The 19867-nt window shown below is 53.1% G+C and overlaps 1 protein-coding gene across 1 annotated transcript; it reads left to right on the plus strand.

Annotated features, from left to right (window-relative positions):
• The first annotated feature begins 1921 nt into the window (after nt 1-1921).
• SLC2A4 (solute carrier family 2 member 4) lies at nt 1922-18046 on the plus strand. The gene is made up of 11 exons (XM_041712297.2): nt 1922-2220; nt 4761-4904; nt 6130-6290; nt 6891-7015; nt 7129-7244; nt 8628-8787; nt 9708-9889; nt 11865-11969; nt 12803-12898; nt 15371-15574; nt 17753-18046. The coding sequence occupies exons 1-11, from the start codon at nt 2182-2184 to the stop codon at nt 17945-17947; spliced, it is 1527 nt and encodes a 508-aa protein (XP_041568231.2). The 5' UTR covers nt 1922-2181; the 3' UTR covers nt 17948-18046.
• The last annotated feature ends 1821 nt before the right edge of the window (nt 18047-19867 follow it).

The following is a 19867-nucleotide window of genomic DNA, read 5'->3' on the forward strand; positions in this document are numbered from 1 at the left end:
GGAGGGGTCAGAGCTAAAAATAGCTCCGGGCACGCGCCCGCCCCTCCCCCACCCCCTCCCGGTGACGTCATGGCCGCCCCGTTTCTATTTTAGGGCAAAACCGGCGGGAATTGGGGGAGGGGCGGGAATTTGGGGGGTCCCGGGGGGGGAGGGGGAAAAAAAATGGGGGGGAGGGGGGTCCTGGGGTGGGGGAGGGGCAGGGAACCAAAATTTGGGGGTGGGGGAGGGGCGGGAATTTGGGGGGTCCCCGGGGGGGGGGAGAAAAAAATGGGGGGAGGGGGGGTCCTGGGGTGGGGGAGGGGCGGAAGTAAAAAATTTTGGGGGTTCGGGGGTGGGGGAGGGGCCAAGACGTGAAATTTGGGGGTGGGGGAGGGGCGGGGGGGTGAAATTTGGGGTGGGGGAGGGGCGGGAATTTGGGGGGCTGGGGGAGGGGCGGGAATTTGGGGGGTGGGGGAGGGGCGGAAGTAAAAAAATTTTGGGGTTCGGGTGTGGGGGAGGGGAAGGGAACCAAAATTTGGGGGTGGGGGAGGGGCGGAAGTAAAAAATTTTGGGGGTTCAGGGGTGGGGGAGGGGCGAGGGGGGTGAAATTTGGGGGTGGGGGAAGGGGCAAAAATTTGGGGGTCCTTGGGTGGGGGAGGGGCGAAAGTGAAAAATTTGGGGGTTCAGGGGTGGGGGAGGGGCAGGGAGGTGAAATTTGGGGGGGGAGGGGCGGGAATTTGGGGTGTCCCGGGGGGGGAGGGGCAAAATAAAAGGGGGGGGGTGTCCTGGGGTGGGGGAGGGGCGGAAATTTGGGGGTCCCGGGAGGGGGAGGGGCAAAAATTTGGGGGATGGGGGTGGGGGAGGGGCGGGAATTTGGGGGTTCAGGGGTGGGGGAGGGGCGGGGAACCAAAATTTGGGGGTGGGGGAGGGGCCGAGAGGTGAAATTTGGGGGTGGGGGAGGGGCGGGAATTTGGGGGGTCCCGGTGGGGGGAGGGGCGGGAATTTTGGGGTGGGGTCCTGGGGGTGGGGGAGGGGCGGGAATTTGGGGGTTCTTGGGTGGGGGAGGGGCAGGGAACCAAAATTTGGGGGTGGGGGAGGGGCGGAAGTAAAAATTTTGGGGGTTCGGGGGTGGGGGAGGGGCGGTAATTTGGGGTGGGGGAGGGGCGGTAATTTGGGGGCTCCGTTTTTAATTGGGGGGGCGGGGCAGGGGCGTGTCCCGGTGGGCGTGGCCCCGGTGGGCGTGGCCTCCTCTGGCCCCGCCCCCCGCCCGGAGCCGCCGCAGACCCCCCGGGACCCCCCGGGAGCCGCCGCCCCTCCCCCCCCCGCCCTCATTAACCCCTAATTAGCGCTTAATTAACTCCGATCGGCTCCTAATTACCCTCATTAGCGCTTGATTAGCCCTAATTAACCTTATACGGCACTTAATTAACCTTAATTTGCTCTTAATTAGCTTAAATAGCGCCTTATTAACCCTAATTTGCTCTTAATTAGCGCTAATTAGCTCCGATCTGCTCTTAATCACCCCAAATAGCTCTTGATTAACCCTAATTTGCTCTTAATTGGCGCTAATTAGTCCTGATTTGCTCTTAATTAATGCTAATTAGCCCTGATTTGCCCTTAATTAGCTCTAATTAACCGTAATTAGCTCTTAATAACCCTAATTTGCACTAATTTGCTCTTAATTAGCCCTAACTGACCATAATTAGCTCTAAATGAGCCCTAAATAGCTCTTAATTAGCCCTAATCTGCTCTTAATTAACTCTAACTAACCCTAATTAGCTCTTAATTAGCCCTGATTAACCCTAGTTTGCTCTTCATTAATCCTACTTAACCCTAATTTGCTCTTAAATACCCCTAATTAACCCTAACTTGCTCTTAATTAACCCCAATGTGCTCTTAATTAACCCTAATTAACCTCCTGATCCCCCTCACGGTTCCCCTACCCCAAACCCCTCATTAACCTTTAATTAATCCTTAATTAACGCTCCGATCCACACCGGGATGGCCACAACCGCTAATTAACCCCTAATTAATCCTTAATTAAGCCCCTGGCCCTCCTCTGACCCCTCATTAACCCCTAATTAACCCCTAATTAGTCCCTAATTTACCCTCCCCCCCTTGGGAAACCCCCTGGGAGTGCCCCTCATTAACTCCCCCGCTTAATTAACTTGCTAATTAACTAATTAATTAATTACCACCTCCATGCCCAGGGGGTTCCAGCAGATCCAAGAGGAGGAGGAGGTACGGGGTTAATTAAGGTTAATTAGAGGTTAATTAGAGGTTAATTAGGGGTTGAGGGGACCGGGTGTGGGCCGGGGGTTAATTAAGCACTAATTAGAGGTTAATTAAAGGTTAATTAGGGGTGAATTAGAGGTTAATTAGGGGTTGGGGTGTCACGAGGGGTTCGGGAGGTTAATTAGGTGTTAATTAATGATTAATTAGGAGTTAATGAGGGGTCAGGGGGTCCCAAAAGAAGGGGCAGGGGGGTAATTAGGGATTAATTAAGGATTAATGAGGAGTTAATTAAGGGTTGGACGGTCCCGGGGAGGGTCAGGGGGTTAATTAAGGACCAGAGGTTAATTAAGTGTCGGGTGGGTCTCGTGGGGGGTTCTGGAGGTTAATTAGGGGTAATTAAGGGTTAATTGCGAGTTGGAGAATCCCGAGTTGAATTGGGAAATTAATTAAGGGTTAATTAAGTATTAATTAAGGGTTAATTAAGGGTTAATTGGGGTCGGGAAGGGGGAACTCGGGGGAGGGAATCCGGGGGTTAATGAGGGATTAATTAAGGGTTAATTAGTGGTTAATTAGGGGTCAGGGGGAGTGTCCGGGAGGGGGGGATCCGAAGCTTAATTAGGAGTTAATTAAGGGTTAATTAGAAGTCAGGCCCGGGGTGGATTGGGGGATTAATTAACTCTTAATTAAGGGTTCATAAGGGTTAATTAGGACTTGGAGAGTCTTGAGATGGATTGGGAGATTAATTAAGTATTAATTAGGAGTTAATTAAAGGTTAATTAGGGGTTGGGAAGGGGCTCCTGAGGGGGAAAGTCGGGAGGTTAATTAGGGGTTAATTAGAATTTAATTACGGGCTAATTAGAAGTTAATTACAGATTATTTAGGAGTTAATCAGGAATTCATTATGGGTTAATTAGGGGTTAATTAGAAGTTAATTACAGTTTGATTAGGAGTTAATCAGAAGTTCATTAGGGATTAATTAGTAATTAATTAGCAGGCAATTAGGGATTAATTAGTGCTGAATCGGGGATAATTTAGGCGTTAATGAGGCGTTAATTAAGGGTTAATTGGGGGGTGGGGGAGGGGCGGATGTCGCGACAGAGCCCCGCCCCCTCCGGGTCACGTGACGAGGGGCGGGGCGGGGGCGTGCGGGGGGTGGGGGAGGGGCGGAGCCCTTTGGCCACGCCCCCAAACCGACCCCGCCCCGCCCCCACCCCCGAATTTCCCCAATCCCGAATTTTGGGGGAATTTTGGGGAAATTTTGGGGATTTTGGGGGAATTTTGGGGATTTTGGGGAAATTTTGGGAAAATTTTGGGGATTTTGGGAATTTTTTTTTGATTTTGGGGGAATTTTGGGGATATTTGGGAAAATTTTTTGAATTTTGGGGAAATTTTGGCGGGATTTTTGGAAATTTTGGGGGTATTCTGGGGGTATTTTTTGGAATTTTGGGGGAATTTTGGGGATTTTCGGGAAATTTTTTGGATTTTGGGGGAATTTTTGGAATTTTGGGGGGAAATTTTGCAGTGATTTTTGGGGGGGATTGTTGAGATTTTTGGGGGTGAATTTTGGGAGGATTTTGGGGATTTTTTGGGTCACTTTTGATGGATTTCAGGGAGGAGTTTTGGGGGATTTGGGGGATTTTAGCGGGAAGTTTCGGGCTGATTTTTTTTTGATTTTTGTAGTGAATTTTGGGGATTTTCGGGGTGACTTTTTGGGATTATTCGGGGTGATTTTTTGGATTTTGGTGGGGAATTTTTGGGGTGAATTTTGGGGCTATTTTCGGGTGAATTTTGGGGGATTTTTGCGGTGAATTTTGGGGATTTTGGGGGGTGCTATTTTGGGGCATTTTAGGGGGATTTGGGCATTTCTGGGGGAATTTTCGGACCGAATTTTGGGATTTTTGGGCTGAATTTTGGGGGTGTTATTTTGGGGCCTTTTAGGGGGATTTTCAGCATTTCTGGGGGGATTTTTGGACTTAATTTTGGGGTTTTCAGGTGGATTTTTTTTGGTTTTTTGGGTGAATGTTGTGGGATTTTTTTGGGGTGAATTTGGGGGATTTTGGGCGGTGCCATTTTGTGGCATTTTAGGGGGATTTTCAGGACTTCTGGGGGGATTTTCGGGCTGAATTTTGGGATTTTCGGGCTGAATTCCGGGATTTTGGTGGGGATTTTTGGGGTTAATTTGGGGGATTTTGGGTGGGGGTCTCTGCCCGCAGGAGGATGAGGGGGGTCCCCCACTCCCCAAATCCTGGATTTTGGGGGGATTTTCGGATGGAATTTTGTGATTTTCGGGCTGAATTCCGGGTTTTTGGTGGGAATTTTTGGGGGGATTTTGGGGGGTGCTATTTTGGGTGGGGGTCTCTGCCTGCAGGAGGATGAGGGGGGTCCCCCACTCCCCAAATCCCGGATTTTGGGGCGATTTTCGGGATTTCTGGGGGCATTTTCGGGTGGATTTTTTTGGGATTTTTGGGTGGATTTTGGGGGATTTTTGGGGTGAATTTGGGGGGATTTCGGGGGTTGCTATTTTGGGGAGGGGTCTCTGCCCGCAGGAGGATGAGGGGGGTCCCGCCGCGGCCCCGGGGGGGTCCCCGCCCCCCGCGCTGACCCCCGCCCTGGCCCTGACCGTGTTCGCGGCCGCGCTCGGCTCGCTCGGCTTCGGCTTCAACATCGGCGTCATCAACGCGCCCCAGAAGGTGCCGGACCCCTCCCCAAATTGGGACCCCTTCCCAAATCGGGACCCCTCCCCCAAATTACTGACCCCCCCAAATTGGGACCCCTCCCCAAATTGAGACCCCCTCCCCAAATTACTGACCCCCCCCCCCAAATTACCGACCCCCCCCAAATTGGGACCCTCCCCCAATTACTGACCCCCCCCCCCAAATTACCAACCCCTCCCCAAATTCGGGATCCTCTCCCCATGTTCGGGACCCTTCCCAGAACCTGGGACCCCTCCCCAAATTCTGGACCCCTTCCCAAATTGGGACCCCTCCCCTAATTCGGGACCCTTCCCCAAATTCACTGCCCCACCTCCCCAATTTCTGAATCCTCTCCCACAAATTGGGGACCCCCTCCCCAAATTCTGGATCCTCTCCCCAAATTTGGGACCCTTCCGGGAATCAGGGACCCCTCCCCTAATTAGGACCCTTCCCGAAATCCCGACCCCTCCCCAAATTCCCAAAACCCTCCATGAACTACCGACCCCTCCCCATATTTGGGTTCCCCCTCCCCAAATCCGTGTTCCCCCTCTATCAATGGGTGCCCCCCACCCAAGGGCGCGCCCTCCCCAAATCCAGGTTCCCCCTCTCTATCACTGGGTGCCCCCCACCCAAGGGCGCCCTCTCCCCAAATCTGGGTTCCCCCTCCATCACTGGGTGCCCCCCACCCAGGGGCGCCCCCTCCCCAAATTGGTGTTCCCCCTCCCCAAATTCGGGTTCCCACCCCCCCAATATCAGTTCCCCCTCCATCACTGGGTGCCCCCCACCCAAGGGCGCCCTCTCCCCAAATCTGGGTTCCCCCTCCATCACTGGGTGACCCCCACCCAGGGGTGCCCCCTCCCCAAATTCGAAATTTCCCCTCTATGAATGGGTGCCCCATCTCCAAATTGGGATGCCCCCCACCCATGGGCGCCCCCTCCCCAAATCCGAATTCCCTCTCCATCACTGGGTGCCCCCCACCCATGGGAGCCCCCTCCCCAAATCCGGGCTCCCCCTCCCCAAATCCCCAATCCGAATTCCCTCTCCATCACTGGGTGCCCCGCACCCAGGGGTGCCCCCTCCCCAAATTGGGGTGCCCCCTCCCCAAATTCGGGTTCCCACCCCCCAATATCAGTTCCCCCTCCATCACTGGGTGCCCCCCACCCATGGGTGCCCCCTCCCCGAATTGGGGCACCCCCTCCCCAATGTGCCGCGCCCTCCGCAGCTGCTGGAGGGGGAGTACAACGCCACGTGGGCGCAGCGCTGGGGGTCGCCGCCCCCTCCCCAGACCCTCTCGCTGCTCTGGGCGCTCTCGGTCGCCATCTTCTCCGTGGGGGGGATGGGCACGGCCCTGGCGGGCGGAGCCGTGGCCGAGCGGCTCGGCAGGTGAGGGGCGGGGCCGAGGGGCGGGGCTTGTGGGGTGGGGCTTAATGGGGTGGGGCTTGGAGGGGAAGGGGTTAAAGGTTGGGTGTGGAAAGGGAGGGGTTAAATCAGTGGGGGCGGGGCTTAATTGGGTGTGGTGGAGTGGGCGGGGATTGGAGGGGAAGGGGTTAAAGGTTGGGTGTGGAAATTTAGGGGTTAAATGGGTGTGGGCGGGGCTTAATTGGGTGGGGCAAAGTGGGTGGAGCTTAGCGGGGTGGGGCAGAGTGGGCGGTGATTGGAAGGGAAGGGGTTAAATGGGTGGGGCAGGGAAAGGGAGGGGTTAAATGGGTGTGGGCGGGGCTTAATTGGGTGGGGCAGAGTGGGCGGGGATTGGAGGGGAAGGTATTAAAAATTGGGTGTGGAAAGGTAGGGGTTAAATGGGTGTGGGCGGGGCTTAATTTGTGTTGGGGTGGAGTTTAACAGGGAGTGGTCAAATGGGCGTGGCTTAATGGCGCATAATAATTGGGAGCGGCCCGCTGGGGCGTGGCACAAATGGGCGGAGCTGAAGGGGCGTGGTCACCTCTGCCATGGCCACGCCCCCTCCCCTGCCCCTCCCCTCCTCAGGAAAGGCGCCCTATTGGCCAGCAACGGCCTGGCCGTGGTGGGCGGGGCCCTGATGGGCGGGGCCAAGCTGGGCCCCACCTACATCCTCATCATCCTCGGCCGCTTCATCGTCGGCGCCTACTCAGGTACGGCCTCACCTGGGGGGCGTGTCCTGTCTCCGTGTGGGCGTGTCCTGTCTCTTTGGGGGCGTGTCCCGCAGCCCGAGGGGCGTGTCCCGGCTGACCCCGCCCCCCCGCAGGTCTGGTGTCGGTGCTGGTGCCGCTCTACGTGGGCGAAGTGGCGCCGCTGCGCCTGCGGGGGGCGCTGGGGACCCTCCACCAGCTCGGCATCGTCATCGGCATCCTGGTGGCGCAGGTGGGCGTGGCCTGAGGGGTGGGCGTGGCTTTGGTGGGCGTGGCTTTGGTGGGCGGGGTTTGTGGGCGTGGCTTGATGGGGAGGGGTCATTTGAGGGGTGGGCGGGGCAATGGGGACCCTCCGCCCACTCTGCACGTGGTTTGATGGGGTGAGCGTGGCTTTGAGGGGCGGGGCTCTTAATGATATGCGTGGTTGTGGGTAGGGCCTAAATGGGCGGGGTCGCTGTGGGCGTGGCTTGATGGGGAGGGGTCATTGGGGGTCCTGGAGGGGATTTTGTGGGGGGGGTTTGCGGAGCTCAGGGGCGGTAAAAAAACCTCCACCCCCTATCGCGACATGCCGCCATTTTCAGCAGCTTATCGCTCCCTTTGGGTGGCCTATCGCGCGATATCCCACGATAACCCCACGATATCCTGCGATAACCCGGCGATATCGCGGCCTGTTGCAGCCTATCTCAGCCTATCGCGGCCTATCCCGGCCTGTCACGGCCTATAGTGGCCTATCGTGGCCCATCGCGGCCTATTGCGGCCTATCATGGCCTGTCATGGCCTATCCTGGCCTATAGTGGCCAATAGCGGCCTATTGCGGCCTATCACGGCCTATCGCAGCCTGTCGCAGCTTATCGCAGCCTATTGCGGCCTGTTGCAGCCTATCTCAGCCTATCGCAGCCTATCGCGGCCTATCGCGGCCTATTGCGGCCTATCGTGGCCCATCGCGGCCTGTCACAGCCTATCGCGACCTGTCATGGCCTATCCCGGCCTATAGTGGCCAATAGCGGCCTATTGTGGCCTATCCCGGCCTATTGCTGTCTGTCGCGGCCTATCTGGGCCTATCTCGGCCTATCGCGGCCTACTGCGGCCTGTCGCGGCCTATCGCGGGGTTATCGCGGCCTATTGCTGCCTATCGCAGCCTATTGCGGCCTGTCACGGCCTATCTTGGCCTGTCACAGCCTATCGCGGCCTATCGTGGCCTATCTCGGCCTATCTTGGCCTGTCACGGCCTATAGTGGCCAATAGCGGCCTATTGCGGCCTGTCACGGCCTATCTCAACTCATCCCGGCCTATCCCGGCCTATTGCAGGGTTATTGCAGCCCGTCGCGGCCTATCGCGGCCTATCGTGGGGTTATCACGGCCTATCTCGGCCTATCTCGGCCTATCGCGGCCTATCGCGGCATTTTGCGGGGTTATCGCGGCCTATCGCGGCCTATCGCAGCCTATCACGTCCTATCGCGGGGTTATCTCGGCCTATCCCGGCCTATCACGGCCTGTCACGGGGTTATCACAGGGTTATTCCGGCCTATCTCAGCCTATCGCGGGGTTATCGCAGGGCTATCGTGCCCTATCGCAGCCTATCTTTGCCCATCTCGCCCTGTCCCCCTCCCCGCAGGTGCTGGGGCTGCGGGCGCTGCTGGGGACGCCGCGGGCGTGGCCGGCGCTGTTCGGGGCGGGGCTGCTGCCGGCGGCGCTGCAGCTGCTGCTGCTGCCGCTGTGCCCCGAGAGCCCGCGGTTCCTGCTGGCGCGGGGCCAGCGCGGCCGAGCCCGCCGCGGTGAGTGACGCCTTCGGCCTCGCGGGGCTGCCCCGGAGTCCTCCTCATCTTCCCTGTCCTCCCTGTTCTTCCTCCTCTTCCTCAGTCCGCGGTCTTCCTCCTCGCTTCTGTCTCCTTTCTTCGTCACCTTCCTCCTCCTCTTCCTCCCTGCCCGTTCTTCCTCCTCTCTGCCTTCGTCTTCCTCCTCTTCCTCACTGCTATTTGTGCTCCTCTCCCTCATCCATCCCCTTCCTCCTCCTCTTCTTCCTCCTCTTCCTCGTTCTCTTCCTCTTCCTCCTCCTCTTCCTCTTCATCTTTCTCTTCCTCTTCCGGTTCCTCTTCCTTTTTCCTTTTCCTCCTCCTCTTCCTCCTCCTTCTTCCGCTTCCTCTTTCTCCTCCTCTTCCTCTTCCATTTTCCTCTTCCTCCTCCTCTTCCTCTTCCTTTTTCCTATTTCCCCTTCTATTCCGCTTCCTCTTCCTTCTTCCTCTTCCTCTCCCTCTTCCTTCTTCCTCTTCCTCAATGCCCTCCTTCCTCCTCACCATTAACTTCTTCCTCCATCCTCATTCTTCCTCTTCCTCAACCCCTGCTCTTCCTCCTCACCTTCCTCTTCCTCTTCCACTCCCTTCCTCCTCCTCTTCCTCCCTCTCTCCCATCCTCCTCCTCACCTTCATCCTCCTCGTCCTCACTTTCTTCCTCTTCCTCCATCCCCTCCTCTTCCTCCCCACCTTCCTCTTCCTCTTCCTCTCCCTCTCCCTCTCCCTCTCCCTCTTCCTCTTCCTCTTCCTCTTCCTCCTCTTCCTCCTTCTCTTCCTCTTCCTCTTCCTTTTTCCTCTTCCTCTTCCTCTTCCTCCTCCTCCTCCTCTTCCTTTTCCCCCTTCCCCTCCCCCTCCCCTCCCCCTGCCCCGCCCCTATGGCGACAAGCCCCGCCCCTTCTCCGCAGGCCTCTCGCGATTGGCCGGCCCGGCGGCGGAGGCGGGGCTTGCGGCGCTGGAGGCGGAGCTGGGCCGAGGCCCCGCCCCCAAGGTGGGGCTGCTGGAGCTGTGCCGGAGCCGGCGCTACCGGCAGCCGCTGATCGTCACGCTGGGGCTGCAGCTGGCGCAGCAGCTCTCGGGGATAAACGCGGTAAAAACGGGGAAAAAACCCAAAATCGGGAAAAACGGGGGAAAATTGGGAAAAATGGGGAAAAAATTGGGAAAAACGGGCGTGGTTTAAGGGAAATGGGCGGGGCCATTACTGTCGCTCTGGCGCAGCAGTTCTCGGGGATAAACGCGGTAAAAACGGGGCAAAAAAACCCAAAATCGGGAAAAACGGGGAAAAATTGGGAAAAATGGGGAAAAATGGGGAAAAAATTGGGAAAAACGGGCGGGAAATTGGGAAAATGGGCGTGGTTTAAGGGAAATGGGCGGGGCCATTACTGTTGCTCTGGCACAGCAGTTCTCGGGGATAAACGCGGTAAAAATGGGGGAAAAAACCCCGAAATCGGGAAAAACGGGGAAAAAATTGGGAAAAATGGGCGGGAAATTGGAAAAAATGGGCGTGGTTTAAGGGAAACGGGTGTGGCAGTGGGCGGAGCCATTAGCGTCGCTCTGGCGCAGCAGTTCTCGGGGATAAACGCGGTAAAAACGGGGAAAAAAACCCCGAAATCGGGAAAAACGGGGGAAAAATGGGAAAAATGGGGAAAAAATTGGGAAAAACGGGCGGGAAATTGGGAAATATGGGCGTGGTTTAAGGGAAATGGGCGGGGCCGTGGTGTCACCCTGGGGCTGCAGCTGGCGCAGCAGTTCTCGGAGATAAACGCGGTAAAAACGGGGAAAAAAACCCGAAATCGGGAAAAACGGGGGGAAAATTGGGAAAAAATGGCGGGAAATAGGAAAAAACAGGCGTGGTTTAAGGGAAATGGGCGTGGCAGAGGGCGGAGCCATTAGCGTCGTTCTGGCACAGCAGTTCTTGGGGATAAACGTGGTAAAAATGGGGCAAAACTGTCCAAAATTGGGGAAAATAGGGGGAAAATACTCAAAATTGGGAAAAAATGGGGCAAAAATTGGGAAAATGGGTGGGAAATTGGGAAAAATGGGCGTGGTTTAAGGGAAATGGGCGTGGTTTAAGGGAAATGGGTGTGGCAGTGGGCGGGGCTATTAACATCGCTCTGGTGCAGCAGCTCTTGGGGATAAACACGGTGAAAATGGGGCAAAAATGCCCGAAATTGGGGAAAATACTCAAAATTGGGAAAAAATGGGGCAAAAATTGGGAAAACGGGCAGGAAATTGGAAAAAATGGGCGTGGTTTAAGGGAAATGGGCGGAGCTGTGATGTCACCCTGGGGATGCAGCTCTCGGGGATAAACGCGGTAAAAATGGGGGAAAAAACCCCAAAATTGGGAAAAACGGGGAAAAAATTGGGAAAAATCAGACAAAACCACCCAAAATCCAGAAAAACGGGACCAAAATTGGGGAAAATCTGGAAAAACAGGGCTAAAACCTCCAATATGGGGAAAACACAACAAAATCACCCGAAATCTGGAAAAACTGGACGAAAATTGGGGAAAATGGGGCAAAACCACCGAAAATTGGGAAAAATGGGACCAAATTTGGAGAAACACCCAAAATCAGGAAAAATGGGACAAAAACACCCTAAATTGGGAGAAACATGGAAAAACCACCCAAAATTGGGAAAAATGGGGCAAAACCACCATAAATTGGCAGAAATGGGGGAAAAACACCCAAAATCAGGAAAAATGGGGCAAAAACACCCTGAATTGGGAGAAACGGGGGAAAACCACCCAAAATTGGGAAAAATGGGGCAAAACCACCCTAAATTGGGAGAAACGGGGAAAACCACACAAAATCGGGAAAAACGGAACCAGAATTGGGGAAATGGGCGTGGCTTGTGAAGAAAGGAGCGTGGCCTGGGCATTGAACCTATCAGGGTCATCGGGATGGGGGCGGGGCTTAACAGGGCGTGGTCACAAAGGGGCGGAGCCTCATGGGCGTGGCCCTTTGGGTGGGAATTTTGGGGCGGGGCTTCCTTGAGGTGTGTCCATCGGGGGCGTGGTCTGAGTGGGCGTGTCCTGCTGACCACGCCCCCTTTTCCCGCCCCAGATCTTCTACTATTCGACGTCCATCTTCGAGGGGGCGGGGCTTCAGGACCCGGCCGTCGGCACCATCGGGACGGGCGTGGTCAACGTGGCGGCCACCGCCCTGTCGGTGAGCCACGCCCATTGCCACGCCCACTCAGCGCCGGCGGGGAGGGGGCGGGTCCTGTGGCGGCCAATGGGGTGCGAGGAACACTTGGTGGGCGTGGTCAAGTGGGGAGTGGTCTCATTGTGGGCGTGGTCTCATTGTGGGCGTGGTCTCATTGGGTTTGGCCATGGTGGGTGGAGTCTCAATTAGGGTGGGCGTGGTATTGGTGGGTGAGGTCTCGGAAGTGGGTGTGGTCTCAAAGGGGTGTGGCCCTGGTGGGTGGGGTCTTAAAAGTGGGCTTGGTTGTGAAGGGGTGGGGTCTGATTGGTGGGTGGGGTCTGGTGGATGGGTGTGGTCATGGTGGGCGTGGCTTAATGATGGGTGTGGTTATGAGTGGGTGGAGTCTCACGGCTGGGCGTGGTCATGGTGGGAGTGGCCTCATGGTGGGCGTGATCGTGGTGGGAGTGGCATAGTGGTGGGCGTGGTCATGGTGGGAGTGGTCTCAGGGTGGGCGTGGTCGTGGTGGGAGTTGCTTAATTGTGGGCGTGGTCATGATGGGAGTGGCTTAATGGTGGGTGTGGTAATGGTGGGAGTGGCCTCAGGGTGGGCGTGGTCACGAGTGGGTGGAGTCTTGTGGGTGGGCGTGGTCATGGGGAGGAGTCTCATGGTTGGGTGTGGTCATAAGTGGGTGTGGCCTCGTGGGCGTGGCCATGGGGTGGAGTCTCATTGTTGGGTGTGGCCATGGGGCGGAGTCTCGTGTCTGGGCGTGGTCACACGTGGGCGTGGCCTCATGGGGGCGTGGTCACACGTGGGCGTGGCCCCCGGTGGGCGTGTCCGGCTGAAGCCCCGCCCCGCAGGTGGTGCTGGTGGAGCGGGCGGGGCGGCGCGTGCTGCAGCTCCTGGGGCTGCTCGGCATGATGGGCTGTGCCACCACCCTGGCGCTGGCGCTCAAGGTGAGCGGGGACCCCCAAAATCCCACCCGGGACCCCCAAAATCGGACCCGGGACCCCCAAAATACTGACCGGGACCCCAAAAAATGGCCCAGGACCCCCAAATACTGACCGGGACCCCAAATACTGACCGGGACCTCCAAATACTGACCGGGACCCCAAATACTGCCTGGGACCCCAAATATTGACCGGGACCCCAAATACTGCCCGGGACCCCAAATACTGACCGGGACCCAAAAATCGGACCCTGGACCCCCCAAAATACAGCCCAGGAATCCAAAATACAGCCCGGGACCCCCAAAATCAGACCCAGACCCCCAAAATACGGACCCGGGACCCCAAAATACTGACCGGGAACCCGAAATACAGACCGGGACCCCAAAATCAGACCCGGGACCCCAAATACTGACCGGGACCCCCAAATACTGACCGGGACCCCAAAATCGGACCGGGAACCCCAAAATACTGACCTGGGACCCCAAAATACAGCCCCGGGAACCCCAAAATCGGACCCGGGACCCCCAAATACAGCCCAGGATCCCAAAATACAGCCCGGGACACCGAAATACTGACCGGGACCCCCAAAATACTGACCGGGATCCCCAAAATACAGCCCGGGACCCCAAAATCAGACCCGGGATCCTGAAATACTGACCAGGAACCCAAAATACTGACCGGGACCCCCAAAATACAGCCCCGGGACCCCAAAATGCTGACTGGGACCCCCAAATACTGACCGGGATCTCAAATACTGACCGGGACCCCAAAATACTGACCGGGACCCCAAAATTGGACCCGGGACCCCCAAAATACTGACCGGGACCCCCAAAATACAGCCCGGGACCCCCAAAATCGCACCCGGGACCCCCAAAATACTGACCGGGACCCCAAAATACTGACCGGGACCTCCAAATACTGACCGGGACCCCAAAATACTGACCGGGACCCCCAAATACTGACCGGGACCCCAAATACAGCCCCGGGACCTCCAAATACTGACCGGGACACCAAAATACAGCCCAGGAATCCAAAATACAGCCCGGGACCCCCAAATACTGACCGGGACCCCAAAATACTGACTGGGAACCCCAAACACGGACCCGGGACCCCCAAAATACTGACCGGGTCCCCAAATACTGACCGGGACCCCAAAATACTGACCGGGTCCCCAAATACTGACCGGGACCCCAAAATACTGACCGGGACCCCCAAAATACTGACCGGGACCCCAAAACACAGACCGGGACCCCAAAATATTGACCGGGACCCCAAAATACTGACCGGGACCCCCAAAATACTGACTGGGACCTCAAAATACAGCCCAGGACCCCCAAATACAGCCCCGGGACCCCAAATACAGATTGGGACCCGAAAATCCCACGCGGGACACCAAAATCCACAGTAAAACCCCAAATTTTCCCTATTTCCCCCCAAAAAAGCCTGAACCACCCCAAATTTCCCCTATTTTCCTCCATTTCTCCCCCATTTCTCCTCCATTTGACTCCCCAAAAAGTCCCAAATAATTTCCCCATTTCTCAGCCAAAAACCCCAAATTTTCCCCATTTCCCCCCCAAAAAACTAAATTTTTCCCGTTTCTCCCCCTAAAAACAACCCGAAAAATTTAAAAAAAAAAAAGTTACCAAAAAATTGCAAAAAAATTGCAAAAAAAATAAAAAAAAATTCTGTAAAATTAGAAAAAAATAGAAAAAATTGAAAAAAAAAAGAAAAAAATTGAAAGAAATGAAAAAAATCCAAAAAGTTTGAAAAAAAAAATTGAAAAAAAATGAAAAAAATTGAAAGAAATGAAAAAAATCCAAAAAGTTTGAAAAAAAAAATTGAAAAATTTGAAAAAAATGTAAAAAATAAAAAAAAATCCAAAAAAATTGCAAAAAAATTTCCAAAAATACCCCCAAAAAAATTTTAAAAAAAATCGAAAACAAATCCAAAAATAAATTAAAAAATCAAAAAGATTGAAAAAAAATCCAAAAAAAATTCCGAACAAAATCGAAAAAAAATTTGGAAAAAAATTCGAAAAAATTGAAAAAAAATTAAAAAAAAAATCAAAAAAAACCCCCAAAAAATCCCCCAAAAAAATCCCCCCAAAAAATCCCCCAAAAAATCCCAAAAAAATCCCCCAAAAAATTCCCAAAAAAACCCCCAAAAAAATCCCAAAAAAATCCCCAAAAAACCCCCAAAAAAATCCCCCAAAAAAATCCCCCAAAAAAATCCCCCCAAAAAATCCCAAAAATATCCCCAAAAAAATCCCAAAAAAATCCCAAAAAAATCCCAAAAAATAAAAAAAAAATACCAGAAAATAAAAAAAAAAATCCCCAAAAAATCCCCAAAAAATCCCAAAAAACCCCAAAAAAATCCCAAAAAAAATCCCCCAAAAAATCCCCCAAAAATCCCAAAAAAATCCCAAAAAAATCCCCCAAAAAACCTCACAATAATCTGAATTTCCCATTTATTTTGCAGCTGGGGGGCCCGTTCTGGGGCGCGGTGGCTCTGGCCTCGGCCCTGGCCTTTGTCGGGTTCTTCGCGGTGGGGCCGGGGCCCCTCCCCTGGTTCGTGGGCTCGGAGCTGTTCCCCCCCGGGCCCCGCGCGGCCGCGCTCGGCCTGGCCGGGCTGCTCAACTGGGCCAGCAACACCGCCGTGGCCATGGCCTTCCCCGCCATGCAGGTACCAAAACATCGGGGATTTTGGGAATTTGGGGATTTTTGATTTTTTTGGGATTTTTTGGCGGTTTTATGAGGGATTTTGGGCGATTTTGGGGGTCTTATGACGGATTTTGGGGGGATTTCAGGGAGGGTTTGGCCTTGGCCATGGCCTTCCCCACCATGCAGGTACCGGGCAGATTTGGGAATTTTGGGGACTTTTTGACAATTTTTGAGGATTTTTTGGGATTTTTTGGGGGGTTTTATGAGGGATTTTGGGCAATTTTCAGGGGGTTTTGGGGGGTTTTATGAAGGATTTTTAGGGGATTTTGGGACAGTTTATGGGGGATTTTGGGGGGTTGTATGGGGACTTTTGGGGGGATTTGGGGGAAATTTGGGGGGTCTTACAAGGGATTTTTGGGGGATTTGGGGGGATTGTGGGGCAGTTTATGGGAGGGTTTGTGAGAGTTTTGGGGGATTTTCCCCCCAAAATCCCAATTTTCCCCCAATTTCCCCCATTTCACACCCCAAAAAATCCCATTTCTTCCCCCAAAATCCCAGTTTATCCCCCCAAAATCCCATCTTTCCCCAATTTCCCCCAATTTTTCCCATTTCCCCATTTTTCCCCCATTTCCCCCATTTTCCCCATTTCCCCCAATTTTTCCCCATTCCCTCCTCAAAAATCCCAATTTTTCCCCATTTCCCCCCCAAAATCACATTTTTTCCCCCCGAAATTGCAATTTCCCCCCATTGTTCCCCCATTTTCCCCATTTCCCCAATTTCCCCCCATTTTGCCCCATTTTTCCCCATTTTTCTCCCATTTCCCCCCAATTTTCCGCCATTCCCCCCTCAAAAATCCCAATTTTTCTCCACTTTCCCCACCAACAGTCCCATTTTTTCCCCATAAATCCCAATGTTTCCCCCATAAATCCCATTTTCCCCCAATTTTTCCCCATTTTCCCCCATTTTCCCCCATTTCCCCCATTTTTTCCCCATTTCCCCATTCCCCCATTTCCCCCAATTTCCCCAATTTTCCCCCATTCCCCCCTCAAAAATCCCAATTTTTCCCCATAAATCCCATTTTTTCCCCCATAAATCCCAATGTTTCCCCCATAAATCCCACTTTTCCCCTCCAAAATCCCATTTCCCCCAAAAAAATCCCAATTTTCCCCCCTTTTTCCCCCATTTCCCCATTTTCCCCATTTCCCCCCATTTTTCCCGCAATTTTCCGCCACCCCCCCTCAAAAATCCCAATTTTACCCATTTTCCCCGCCAACAATCCCATTTTTCCCCCATAAATCTCATTTTTCCCCCCAAAAAATCCCATTTTTTCCCCCATAAATCCCATTTTTCCCCCCCAAAATCCCATTTTTCCCCCATAAATCCCATTTTTTCCCCCATAAATCCCATTTTTTCCCCAAAAAATCTCAATTTTCCCCCCCAAAATCCAATTTTTCCCCATAAATCCCAATGTTTCCACCATAAATCCCATTTTCCCCCCCAAAATCCCATTTTTTCCCCCATAAATCCCATTTTTCCCCCCCAAAATCCCATTTTCCTCCAAAAAAATCCCAATTTTTCCCCCATAAATCCCATTTTTTCCCCAAAAAAAACCCCAATTTTTCCCCATTTTCCCCCATTTTCCCACATTTCCCCCATTTTTCCCCATTTTTCCCCAATTTTCCCCCAATTTTCCGCCATCCCCCCTCAAAAATCCCAATTTTTCTCCACTTTCCCCACCAACAATCCCATTTTTCCCCCATAAATCCCAATGTTTCCCCCATAAATCCCATTTTCCCCCAATTTTTCCCCATTTCCCCCCATTTTTCCCATTTTTCCCCCATTTTCCCCCATTTCCCCATTTTTCCCCATTTTTTCCCCATTTTCCCCATTCCCCATTTCCCCAATTTCCCCCATTTCCCTGCATTTTCCCTCCATTTTTCCCCATTTTCCCCCATTTTTCCCCATTTCCACAATTTTTCCCCATTTTCCCCCATTCTCTCCCCATTTCCCCATTTCCCCATTTCCCCAATTTTCCCCCATTCCCCCCTCAAAAATCCCATTTTTTCCCCATAAATCCCAATTTTTTCCCCATAAATCCCATTTTTTCCCCCCAAAATCCCATTTTTTCCCCCATAAATCCCAATTTTCCCCCCATAAATCCCATTTTTTCCCCATTTTTCCCCATTTTTTCCCCTTGCAGGCGGCGCTGGGCCCGTTGGTGTTTCTGCTTTTCGGGGCGCTCCTCGGCGGTTTCTCCCTCTTCACTTTCCTTCTGCTCCCCGAGACCCGCGGCCGCCCCTTCCCCGCCCCCCCCGAGCCCCCAAATTCCGCCCCCCTGGGGCACCCCGAGAAGGACACGGAGCTGCAGAGCCTGGCCGCCCACCCCGAGCCCTGAATTGGGGGGGACCCCAAAAATTTGGGGGGTTTTGGGGTCATTTTGGGGCTCCCCGCCCAAAATTTGGGGTTTTTTTGGAGCGTTTCCCCCAAAATTTGGTATTTTTAAGGCATTTTGAAGCCGATTTTTGGGGGCACCCCAACATTTTGGGGGGTTTGAGTCGATTTTGGGGAGCACCCCAAATTTTGAGGGGGTTCAGGATGGTTTTGGGGCTCCTCACCCAAAATTTGGGGTTTTTTTTCGAGCGTTTCCCCCAAAATTTGGAGTTTTTTAAGGCGTTTTTTGGGGCAACCCAACATTTGGGGGATTCAGGGCAGTTTTGGGGCTCCCCCACCCAATTTTGGAGTTTTTTGGGAGGTCTCCCCAAAAATTTGGGGGGTTTTGGGTCGGTTTTGGGGCTCTCCACCCAAAATTTGGGGTTTTTTTTGAGCTTTTCCCCCAGAATTTTAAGGCATTTTGAAGCCGATTTTTGGGGGCACCCCAACGTTTTGGGGGGTTTGAGTCGATTTTGGGGAGCACCCCAAATTTTGGGGGATTTTGGGTCGGTTTTGGGGCTCCCCACCCAAAATTTTGGGTTTTTTTGGAGCTTTTCCCCCAAAATTTGGTATTTTTAAGGCATTTAGAGGTCGATTTTTGGGGGCACCCCAACATTTTGGGGGATTTCAGGTCGATTTTAGGGTGCTCCCCAAAAATTTAGGATTTTTAAGCCACTTAGGAGCTGATTTTGGGATTTTTGGGCCGATTTTGGGGGACACCCCAAATATTTTGGGCTTTTTGTGTTGATTTTAGGGCGAACCCCCCAAAAATTTGGGATTTTTGGGGGGGTCCTGAATTTTCTTTTGCTTTTAAAGTCACTTTGGAGCCGATTTTGGAACATCCCCCACAAATTTTGGGGTTTTTTGGGGTGATTTTGGAACATCCCCCCCACCCCAAATTTGGGGGTTTTTTGAGCACTTTGAGGCACCCCCAAAAATTTTGGGGATTTTTTTTTTCCCCATTGATTTTGGGGAGGGATTTTGGGAGGATTTTGGGATTTTTTGGGGTCTCCCCCCACCCCGGTTGTAAATAAAGGTGAGAATGAAACGGCGTCGACCCCGAAATTTGGGGGATTTTGGGGAAATTTGGGGGAATTTTGTGGGAATTTTATGAATTTAAGGGAATTTCGGGAGAATGTTGTTGAAATTTGGGGAAATTTGAGGGAATATGTGGAGAATTTGGGGGATTTTTAGAGAAATTTCGGGAATTTTTGGGTATTTTGGAGAATTTTAGGGGAATTTGGGGAAATTTTGTGGAAATTTGAAAGAGTTTTGGGGAAATTTAAGGGAATTGGGGGAATTTTAGGGAATTTTGTGGGAATTTTGTGGAATTTTTGGGAAATTTGGGGGAATTTGAGAGCATTTGGGGAATTTGGGGGATTTTGTGGAAATTTGGGCAAAATTTGGGGAATTCTACGGAATTTTGTGGGGAATTTTAGGAGAATTTTGTGGAAATTTGTGGAAATTTGAGAGAATTTGGGGAATTTTTAAAAATTTTGTAGGAATTTTTGGAAATTTGGGGGAATTTTGCCGACATTTTTGGGAATTTCGTGGAAACTTTGGGGAATTTGGGGAAAGTTTGGGAAATTTGGGGAATTTGGGGCAATTTGACCCCAAAATTGGGACGGGGGGGATTTTGGGGTGGGGGAGGGGCCCCAAAATTCGGGCGCCGGCCCCGCCCCTTTCAGCGCAGGCCACGCCCCTTTGGGTAGCCACGCCCCTCTCGCCTCCTATTGGTGGATCCGCGGCAGCGCCGCCTCTGATTAGTCGCACGCTGCCGGGAGGGGGCGCCACGTTAGCGCATGCGCAGTGTTTTAACTCCAAGATGCGTCCGCGTAAACCTGAATAGATTTACATAAATCTCCATAAATCCCGGCTGCTGACG

Source organism: Taeniopygia guttata, chromosome 32 (genome assembly GCF_048771995.1).
Source record: "Taeniopygia guttata chromosome 32, bTaeGut7.mat, whole genome shotgun sequence".
Lineage (NCBI taxonomy): Eukaryota > Metazoa > Chordata > Aves > Passeriformes > Estrildidae > Taeniopygia > Taeniopygia guttata.

Coding starts and splice junctions, on each gene's coding strand:
- SLC2A4 (XM_041712297.2), top strand. CDS start 2,182: ATGCCCAGGGGGTTCCAGCAGATCCAAGAGGAGGAGGAG. Junction 4,905..6,129: donor TCATCAACGCGCCCCAGAAG/GTGCCGGACCCC, acceptor CGCCCTCCGCAG/CTGCTGGAGGGGGAGTACAA. Junction 9,890..11,864: donor AGCTCTCGGGGATAAACGCG/GTAAAAACGGGG, acceptor TTCCCGCCCCAG/ATCTTCTACTATTCGACGTC.